The 10,921-nt window shown below is 41.1% G+C and overlaps 1 protein-coding gene across 1 annotated transcript; it reads right to left on the bottom strand.

Annotated features, from left to right (window-relative positions):
• Positions 1-7,584: 7,584 nt before the first annotated feature.
• Positions 7,585-9,321, bottom strand: LOC141590930 (transcription factor bHLH119-like). Its single transcript, XM_074411437.1, has 6 exons — positions 8,983-9,321; positions 8,665-8,757; positions 8,508-8,573; positions 8,318-8,383; positions 7,922-8,218; positions 7,585-7,779 (listed from the first exon to the last, which is right to left on the bottom strand). The coding sequence occupies exons 1-6, from the start codon at positions 9,265-9,267 to the stop codon at positions 7,690-7,692; spliced, it is 897 nt and encodes a 298-aa protein (XP_074267538.1). The 5' UTR covers positions 9,268-9,321; the 3' UTR covers positions 7,585-7,689.
• Between the last annotated feature and the right edge of the window lie 1,600 nt (positions 9,322-10,921).

Below are 10,921 nucleotides of genomic sequence, written 5' to 3' on the forward strand. Positions count from 1 at the left end.
TGTACCGGAATACCCTTCAGTGGTGTTTGTGGACTTTAAACAGAGAGAGAGAGATTTGTGGCGTTGCAGAAACGCAAGATGAGACCCACCCGTTGTGTGGATACCACACTTATTGATGACTTGGGAATTGAGACGGATGTCCGTCATATATTTGAGACCCTGGGGTTTATGGGGTTGTATCGGTTGAGGAAGCATTCCTACCCTTTCCTGACTTTGGAGTTTATGAGCTCGTTTAAATACGAGCCAGCTGAGCAGTCTGTTGAGTTCCGTCTTATGAACACGAGTTTCGTGTTGTCTATGGACCTTTTTGCTTCTCACCTTGGGTTGGCCAAGCCTCCCAAGGATTCCATCAGAGTGCGGTGTCTGCTGCCTTATGCCTTGTGTTTCCGAAAAGACAGCTCCCACCTCCAGCAACATGTTGATTAATGATGTTCAACATGTTACTTTGAGGATCTTACTTCGTTCTATTTTGAATCTTCTTTATGAGAGGCCGGATATGAGTAAACTGAACAATCATGAACTGTTTCTTTTGATGTCTTATTTTAACCCGGAGCGGACCGAGAGGGTGGTCTTCAATGCTCCTGCCATGGTCTGTGCTAGCCTTGCCTTGATGGCTACTTCTACCACTCGGTACTTGAGTTGTGGTTCTATCGCCACTCGGCTAGCTGAAAAGCTAGCCTCCTTTGAGGCTTTTTCTGAATACGTTCCTCTATCCACACCGGTGCCTACCATGGACAGAGACTACTACCTCTGCCTGAAATGGTTGAGAACTTTAGCTGATGGTAGCCTAGCTTGGAGGGTGTGGGGTATGAGCTGGATGAGGATCCCAGCTCCTGAGCATCTCCCACCGACAGAGCCGTTAGACCCAGTGGTGGTAGCTGTTGACTCCGATGAGGAGGAGGAGGATGATGATGTACCTCGGCAGTTGCAGACATACCTCATTGATGACACGATCCTCTAGGTGATGCCCGATCCGAAGAAGGGGGAGAACGTGGCAGCAGTGGAGGAGAGACCCAGGTTGGGGAGAGGACCTCGTCGTGTGAGGGAAAGGACAGCTGAGACCAGACCACGGCCAGCAGCACCACAACAACACCCTTTTCCTTGTTACCCCTACCTCGATACCCGGAGACGCGTTCGAGCTACTTGGCAGAGAGAGTGTCATCTACTTTGACACTCCGGAACATGCATGAAATGGCGTATGCTCAGGGGATTGGGACCGAGGGACCACATCCAGTGTGGTGGAGCGGAGTTGGGGACTATAATGAGGTTTTCCACTCTTACGGGGTGGACCAGACGGCGTGGGGGACACCACATTCCTTTGCTTTTGTTGGCTTGAACCCATGGTATGTGAGTCCTGGAGCGGGGGCAAGGGTTGATGCGGGTCTTGGGTCATCGGGAGCAGGCACCTCAGGAGGAGATGGTGGTGGAGATGAGATGATGGATGAGCAGCAGCAGCAGGAGTGATATTCCTTTTCTTTCTCTTGTTTATGGTTTGGTTATGTGGGATGATAGTGATCGTTGTTAGTTAGTACTTTTATTTTGGTTTGTATGGATGGCCATAAGGCCAGATTTGCTTAGTTTGAACTTATTTGCAGGATTTTGGGGGTCGGGTTGTCATCCCGACTCGCGCTTATGCGACGTTTTATATATATATGGTGCTATGACAGGAATTTTCTACGGTTTGACCTGTGGTTACTCGACAGAGTGCCCCACACTCGGCCGAGTACCTGCAGGTGTGACAGGATTGGGGTATTCTGATCTCAGGGCTACTCGCACTCGATCGACTACCCTATATACTCGATCGAGTAGCACTGTTACAGGAACCTTTCGTTAATTAAAATTGTTTTAATGGTTATATCATTACATGTTTTGGTGTTTAACATGGTTATTGATGATTAGTAACATGTTTAAACCGTTAATTTCATATGTTGAAAGTCGTGTTCGGGTTTTGGATGCGTATTCGTAACGAATGGTGAAGTAGTAATTGTTTATTATTGCATTCATTTTACATCCGTAATGTCTACTAATTATATTTCACCGGAAATGTGTCCTTCCATATACAAATACAAATGGTACATACATACATTCTTGATGGTGGCTACTTATTCGAATATGGTTGCATACGTTTTTTTATTGTTTACTGGTTGTATGATTAATGAGTAATGTCAATAATGAATAATATGGGTTGGATATATGTCAAGATGTAAGTAGTAAGCAACATGTGTAGTAATTTGGTGGTGAACTTCGGGGGCGAAGTTCCTTTTTAGAGGGGAAGAGTAATGTCGCAAAATAAAAAGGCCGATATTGCAATTATTTTGTTGTTTGTTTATAAGGTTTTCTATTACTTTGGTTAGATTTCTTGTATGAAATTATAACTGTTTGCACTTGTTCGTTGAGTAACTTGTATGTTGAAGTAAAGTTGAAGAGTATGCTTAAAAGACGGCCATAGAAAGTTAGTTATGATGTCATGTGTTGGGAATAGAACCGTATCGTTGGATAACATAGTTGTGTTAATGGGATTTATTTCGTGTTGATGGTTGTTGCTAGTGAAAGTGTAATCTCGTAACGTGTTGGGTAATCGTTGGTTGTGCCGGTTCGTGTTGTGAGGTTGGTATTTCATGTGGTAGTTTGTAGAGGTCGATCTATATGGAGCGTTAGAGAGTTGATGATGATGACACTGGGGGGGATGGCGTTTTCGAGAATAGTGACCTATGTCGGAGGAGTTGTGACGTCACTTGTTTCCGTATCTTGTTTTTTGGGATAGGTGAGTTGAACTTCGGGGACGAAGTTCTTTTTAAGGGGGAAGACTGGAATACCCGCCCTTTCGGAGACCCGTTGACCAGCATTGACCGACCTTGGAAGCAGTAATAGTCCTTAGAAGTGCGTACCAAAGTTATTTTATGTTGTGATTTATGGGTGGTACTCGATAAAGTAGAGGCTACTCGATCGAGTAGCGTAGATACTCGATCGAGTAGGGGCCACTCGATCGAGTAGGTAGGCCACTCGATCGAGTAGCGTCTTTTCAGCGAGGGTTTATAATCGCGTTTTGTTAAATCCGCAAATCATTTCCGCCTCTTTCTCCTAAACCTAAATGCCGCCCTTTTCTCTTCCCTGCACCATATGTCCTCCATGGAAGCCCTTGAAGGTCCTCATGCCTTAGGAGTGCGTAGCTTAAGTCGGGTAGCGGTCCTTTGCCAAGTTTTCCTCATGTAGGTATGTCGTCATCATCACCTGTGCCTTGTGTTTTCAGTTAGGATTAGAATGGTAGTAATAGATGACTGTATGGTGTGTATATGTGTTGCTTGATTGCTGGATATTGCTTGTGTTGGCATGGAATCGTTGCAGTCGCGTAAAGGTAGGTTCGCCTACTCAGTTTCTCTGGATGGTCTAGTGTGTCGGTTGTTGTGCCGTGGTTATTGTGTTGTAGTTGTGTTTGTGTGGCAGTGTATATGTGGTATTCGGTTGGTATATACAGTTTGTTGGTTGTTGTTGTATTGCAGCTGTCTGTGATTGTTTGTCTCTGGTTCTCGAGGTGCGTCCTCGGCTGAGTGGAGTCACTTGCGGGAGTGGCTTCACGCCCTAGTTTTGCCCTCCGTGGAATCCGCCACGGGAGGGGATGTGCACATTAATGGGGCAGGGTTATCGCTCGGTATGATGAGCGGGGATTAGGTGGGAATGGCTGCGGTCCCCCACTGGCAGGGCTGGTCCAATGGACAGTCGGTGACGGAGATTGATTAGAGTGGGTGTGATTGTGTGTGACTGGTTGTGCTGTGTTGTTTTGATAATTGTTGTTGGTTTATGTTGAGTCTTGCCTCAGTTACTGACCTTGTGTGGTTGTCTTGTTTGTTTATGTGTCTGCCGTGATCCCTTATGGTGAGCAGTCAGCCTTAGCAGGTGTTGATGTTGTTGATAGCTGGAGTCCTGGCAGGGATGAGTCCTCACGAGTTCGGATAATGGTAGCGTGTAGCTGACGAGTTGTATCTTATTTTGTTGGTTGGTTGTAACGCTTGTAAATTTAACTATAATTGTTCTGTTATCGACCTTTGATGATTATTTACCTCGGGAAACCGAGATGGTAACGCCCTTATATGCTAAGGAAGGTCTAGATAAGGCTCCTCGGTATATGGGGGTGTTACAGTTTTTGTTTTGTTGTGGTTTGAACTTCGGGGATGAAGTTCTTTTTAAGGAGGGAAGACTGTAATACTACGGTTTTATGAGTTTCTGGGTACTCTATCGAGTGGGCCTTACTCTGTCGAGTAAGGGTGTTTTGGGTTATTAAAACAGTTTCTGTCTGTAGGGTACTCGATCGAGTAGGCTTGGTACTCGATCGAGTAGGGGGCACTCGATCGAGTACGTTGGGCACTCGATCGAGTGGCTCGGTTTACGGGTAATGTTTTGTCAGGTTTTGTTAATAATGCGAATTAATATATAAACCTTTCCGTCATTTTCATAATACACTTTTATCAAACCTAATTACTTCAAAAGAGATTCCAAACTACGTTCTTCGCATCGTTCGCATTATTGACAAATCCCGGAGTTTGGGAGGTCGGAATCTATCGTTCTTTACATCCTTGTGATCCTTGCGTTGAGGGTAAGATCTATATACCGATTTTATAGAATTTTATTGAGTTTGTTTAAACCCTAATTTGGGGATTTGGAAGTTTTGTTGGTTTTTTTGATTGTTAGTAATTATGTGATCATATGTTAAGAGGAGAATTCGTAGAGGAGGCTTTTTGATAACAGCTGTTGAGATCGTCTGATTGTTTTGCATTCCAGGTAGGGTTTCCCTACTCAGTATTATTCACATATGTGTTGGTTGTGATCTATGTTTGTTGAGTATTATCATACGAGTATTGTGACGGTTGTTAGAATTGTTTACTGCTGGTAGTTATGATTGGTTGTATCTGTGTGTGGTATTCGGGGTGCGTCCCTGACCGAGTGGGGTCACTTGCGGGAGTGGCTTCACGTCCATTATTCGCCTTCTGTGGAACCCGCCACAGAAGGGAGGTGCACATTAATGGATTTGGGTTATTCGCTCTATGGTTTGAGCGGAGCTTAGGTGGGTACGGCTGCGGTTCCCCACTTGCGGAGTGGAGTAACCTGTTGCGACGGGTACTCTGGCAGGACTACCCACTTTAGTGTGTAGTCGGTGATGAGGAGTTGATTGTGGAGTTTGGGTTATGTGATGGTTGAGATATGTTAGTTTCTGTCTTATAGTAGTTGTATATGTATGACTGTGTGAATAGTACTGACCCCATTTTATTGTTTTAAAAACCGTGGTGATCCATTCGGGGATGGTGAGCAGTTTTTAAGCAGGTATGAGTCGAGACATATGGGTTAGTTGGGATGTGTCACCTTCAGATGATAGAGTCTTCCGCTGTAGCTTGAGTAGTTTATCAGACATTTGTTTAGTTGTTTAGACAGTTGGCTTATGAACATGTAATCCGTTTTTGGCAGTTTGGTTTTTGGATTGTATTCACCTTAAACTTTATACTATTTAAACGTTGTTTCTTTATTGTCTTTTGATTATCATTGCCTCGGGAAACCGAGATGGTAACAGCTTTATACTTGAGTGGTCCTGGTAAGGCACTTGGAGTATGGGGGTGTTACAGATACAAAGTGGAAACAACTTATCATGGGGTGCTAGAAGTATTCTACATGGTCTACACTGTGTGAGGGAACTGATTGGATGGAAACCAGGTTTGTATTCAAATTTGAATGTATGGACTAATAAATGGGTCAAGGGGAATTATCCGGAACCTAAGGATGTGTGTTTGGAAATGGATCGTGTGGGACTTTGACACTTGACGGTTAAAGATTTAAGGTTATATGGTAATGATGGTGTGAGGGTCACGTGGAATGAAGATTTACTTAGCACTTTTTTGGTGGATGAAAGTGTACAATCTATTTTAGCTAAACCCATTTGTAGGTCACCGACAAGTGATGAAGTCTATTGGTTACATAATAGTGATGGTCACTATAGTGTCAAAAGTGGGTATGGGATTCTATTTCAAGACTTTATGGAAAGGAGAGGAACACTGAAGGATAAGGAGAGGCTAAGTAGAGTTGGCCGGAATTTTTGTAAACAAAAACTATGGAGATTGCCGTGTCCACCAACTTGGAAAATTCTTATTTGGAGGATTATTACTAATTCTCTCTCTGTGGGAAGTAATTTTGTAAAACGAAATATTGAGGTTCATCCGGGTTGTAAGTTTTGTCGGGGAGGAGAGATGGCCATTGAGACAATGGAGCATTTATTTAGGGACTGTCCTGTGTCCTGAAGGTTGTGGGCTTGTTCTGAGCTTGGAATTCGAACAGACCATGACTTGTTTTTGAGCCTTGACACATGGATTACTGATTGGCTATTATATATGGAAAATGCCGAGTGTAGGGAGGAGCAACAGTTGCGGTTCTTAGCCACAACTTGGTGCATTTGGAGTATTTGTAACCAAATACTGTTTCAAGGAGTGGACTTTCATCCTATGATGTTCTTTAACCTTTGGTCACAAATTGTAAGCACTGGAATTCAAGGCATTGATGAGATTGAAAAAGGTTCATGCAATTTGAGCGGGAATACTCTAACTTTAGAGGGGGATGGTGTAAATTGGGTTCGTAATAGTAACCCAGTGTGTGTTGTTGGTAGGATCGGTGATTGTGGAAATGTGCGAGTGATGGTTGATACGGGTTGGAAAGGATTGGATAAGGCGGGAGTTGGGTGGATTGCTATGTCTGAAAATGGGGATAGATTTTATAGTACAGACATGAGAATTAGAGCGGAATCAGCGTTGCAAACTGAAGGTCTTGGTGTGTTTTTGGTACTTTTATGGGCTAGGGAAAGGGGATTACGACATTTGGAGATTTCTTCACATCATCTGCTAAAGGCAATCTTGGAAGATATCTATGATTGTTTTTCTTCGTTTCATTGCTTAGCTTTTAGTTATGTTCCTAGGAGTTTCAATAATGTTGCACATAGCCTTGCTTGTAAGGCTATGGATAGTTAGGTATAAACGATTTTACTGCTGCCAAAAAAAAAACCCCCATTTTAGGAAAAAAAAAAATTCAATTTTATACGACAACTCAATGAATCTTCACAGAGGTTGTTACTGCTACTGTCCACCTAACACTTTGGTCTCTAAACGACCCTAAACCACTATAAAACTCACCGTTAAGCAGTGGTTGTTACGACTACTGGCAAATCTTCGTTTGTGTGCTTGAGTAGATTTGGACGGGAAAGGTTGTGCTAATAGGCACGATTTGCTAACTACTCGATATTACCTAATCCCAACCCGACAAGTTTTTTAATTTCTCTTCTTTTGAATTAAGTCTCCACTTAATACTCAATTTTTATATGTAAGAAATTTCATGACCAAACCTTTGACTCTGAAGGTGGTGATGGTTGAATTCCAACTATTATATTTATTCCTATTACGCCCCCTCACTCAAATGCAAAACTATTACCTAAACCCGTATTAGCAAACATGGTAATCCAACTAATCACACAATATGCCTGCAAGATATTATTACGATACATTATATTATAACGCTAATACATCCCGCTACAGTACTATTGTGTCTAGTATTACTTCTCGCTAATTTCTATCTCTGCTGCTACTCTTCATGTTGTTCCGCTAATCCTTCATATCGTCCCTAAGCTTTCGGCAACTCTTTAATTAGACGGTAAAGTTTCTCTTATTGAATATCTTCCTCATGGTCGCCTAGCTTCACTTTTGTATGCATTGTGCTCGGCTTATTTGAAACAGGCTGATTAGTCGTTGGGTTCTGTCATCAGAGTTAAATATTGTCATGACGATCAAGTACAAGCAAGAACTAAAAACACTTGCAACTCGGAAAGGAAGACCGCAAACTAAAACACTTGTACCAGGTATTGGTATTCGATAACAGAAGAGGAAGCAACCATCACCTGTACTGCCTGCATTTGCATCTGTCGTTGGTAAGAAAGATACGGTCGATGTGGATTCGCTGTGTTTGTGATTTGCGTCATTCCAGGAATCTGAACGCCATATTGATTAGCTGTAGAATCTGCTGCAGTGTTTGGTTGAACACCAGGTATGGCATAAGGCAGAATGGGTAATCTTGGTATAGCAGGCGGATATGGCATTGACATTACCGGGCGGCTCATGCCCATACCCGTACCCATTAGTGGCGCGTACTGCTGTTGCATTCCAGCGTACATAATTCCATATCCCATTGACATCAACTGAAAGCCACAGTTTTATCGGAATGATATATGATTCTCGTTAGTAAGAGAATAGTTCAAATTTAAGGTTCATCTGATGGTCGACCGTTATTTGCATACCTGTATTTCCGTTCGCAATGATTTCATGTACTCAATTGCCTCATCCAGCATGGAAGCTTCATCCAACTGTAATCAAGGATAAAAGAAAAGAAAATGAGCAACTATAAATTGAGTTCTGTTGGATGATATGAGCAGCCCGGGCCCACAGACGATTCATCGCAATAATCAACCGCAATAATTACATGCATACCTTGTTACAATGAGGAATGAGTTCCTGCAATGCCTCCATTTTCTCATTTATCCTATCTCGAGGTCTCTGCATGCAATTGAACAATTGATCGAACTAGTTAAATCGTAGAAAGGCGTACCAAAAATATCTTGAAATAATATGATACACAATTACACACCCTTTCTGATTGATTGTGAACATCTGCAGCTCGAGTTCTCTTAGTAGCACTTGAACCACCAGAATGTTTCTTCTCCTCATCAGACTCCAAATCCTTGTGGAAACAAGCATGTGCCCAACTTACTTAAAATTTTTAATAGAGTTGATTGATAATAAGGATATAACTAAATAATATCTTAATAATAATATATTTTACCGAACATGTCTTAGCCTAGTGGTTAAGATGAATGTAAACAATAGGTCTCAGGTCGAGATAGGATAAAATAATATATTTCGCTAAGGAAAATATAGGCCTAATATAATATTCTCTAATACTAACCTCAGTTTCTTCAATCTCTCTCTTCCGACATATCGCCCCGGTGGTAGTGTCAGTTCCGGTGGTAGTTGTGGTGGTGGAGCTGCTCGACGGCGAGGTCGTTTCACTCGACTCTTCCTTGTCTTCGTCACCCGGAACCACCGCCACCGTCATTGAATATGTCACATCCGCCGCCACCAGAGCAGTCTCAATGGGTCCCACTGTTGTCATACTTGCACTTGTTATCGACGTGTCGTTGGAATCCACCAAGGTAAACCCTGACATCCTCCTCTCAAGTGGGCCCACCATCGTAGAAACTAGCGGATAACGAATCCTGAACCCTTTGTCCTGCTGTGTTTTTTTTTTTTTACTATTCAGAAAAAAATAGTCTCAATTTATGGACAACTTGAATCAATCAGATAAAAAAGGCGATAAAATGACGACCCTACAGTCTTCTTAATTTAGATGGTTTTAAGTTGTTAATCTTTTTTACTAATTGATGTTAGTTGGGCTACTATCACAACTACGCGTGAATTCTAAAATAATTTAGATTTGGCTAATATTGAATACAGTAGGCCATTCGCACTTTCGCAGTAGTGTTACGCTAATACGGAGTATCATACTATAATTTTCGCATTAATGTAAGAAAAAATGTAGTACGGAGTATATGTTAAAATAAGTGACTAAAATGAGGGAAAGGAGATACATGTGTGCTGTACTGCTGAATGAGGGCAAAGACAGGTTTCAGTTGAAAGATATTGTATATAGTATGTATATGTAAAAATATATGTATATTGCAGACCTCGGAGGGTATATATATACACATATATTGGCTATGAATCGATGATAGAATGATTAATATAAGTTAAAATAAGTGGCTATAAAATATAAGTTACGTAATGTTTATTCCTTTGATTAATATATAGAGCTAAAAATATTAGGATCAAGACATTTCGAGTGCTTGTTTGTCTGTTTTCAGGAGGAAATTGCCACATACCGACTAAGCATCTTCTTATGTAGGAGAGCCCGCTTTTGCATCCTCTGTTCGAGCAAGCTAGGTTCCTGGTAGGGATGACAGTTCCACCCTGATTCTATGAATATTTATCCATCCGAAATTAAATGGGTGGCATATGGATGACGAATTTTTTTCCAATTTAGGGTAGGATATGGATATGGGTGAATTTAGGGTGGGATATGGATATCCGAAATTAATATTTATAATTAATTTTTTATTAAGTTAATAATTATTTAGGTCATTAATGATTTTCCTTCAAAAGTATATTTTTTTATCAGAAATTTTACTTAATTTTATTATCATACTGTTATTTAGGAAAAGTAAAACTTGCGTTTATGTGAATATTGTTATTTTCACTAATCAAAGTAACTTACTTTTGTTAGTTTAATCAATAATATAATGCGTTGTTGGTTTCTTTGTAGTTGGCGTGGTGTATTTGTATAGTCACTCGCTTTGCAAAGACACTTTGTTGTTGGATATATGTTGGGTTGCTATTTGCTAACACATATTGTTACTTGAATTATGTATGTCTTTTAATTTTATCGCCACAATTTTTTTACGATATATTATCTTTAAATTTTATAAGCGGTGAAAATATCCAACGGGTACCCGCTTTACCCGATGGATATGGATATGGATGGATGAAAAAATATTAAATGGATGAGGGAGGGATATGGATAAATTAAATGAATATGGTTCCACCCCATTCATATCCCACCCATTGCCATCCCTAGATCTTGGGCAACCACCATGTTATTCCCTTCTTTCAAGTCCAAATACTCTATTTTTTTTTTGTTTGTAAAGCTACCCACCTTTTGTAGATGGGTCCAAATACTCAATTTGAAAAGAATCTTCACAATTCTTAGCAATATCTAAAAGAGAATATAATCATGCGCAATGATTTCTTTATAGGTTGTTAATCTAACCAAAGGTTACCATAAGGTGATT

Source organism: Silene latifolia, chromosome 7 (genome assembly GCF_048544455.1).
Source record: "Silene latifolia isolate original U9 population chromosome 7, ASM4854445v1, whole genome shotgun sequence".
NCBI classification, from domain to species: Eukaryota; Viridiplantae; Streptophyta; class Magnoliopsida; order Caryophyllales; family Caryophyllaceae; genus Silene; species Silene latifolia.

What these genes read in the sequence shown, in the direction of transcription:
- LOC141590930 (XM_074411437.1), bottom strand. Translation starts at nt 9,267, where the DNA reads ATGGTGGGCCCACTTGAGAGGAGGATGTCAGGGTTTACCTTGGTGGAT. An exon ending in GAGAGATTGAAGAAACTGAG is followed by an intron (nt 8,758 to 8,982) that starts GTTAGTATTAGA and finishes TGTTTCCACAAG; the next exon opens with GATTTGGAGTCTGATGAGGA. An exon ending in TCATTCCTCATTGTAACAAG is followed by an intron (nt 8,384 to 8,507) that starts GTATGCATGTAA and finishes CCTTGATTACAG; the next exon opens with TTGGATGAAGCTTCCATGCT.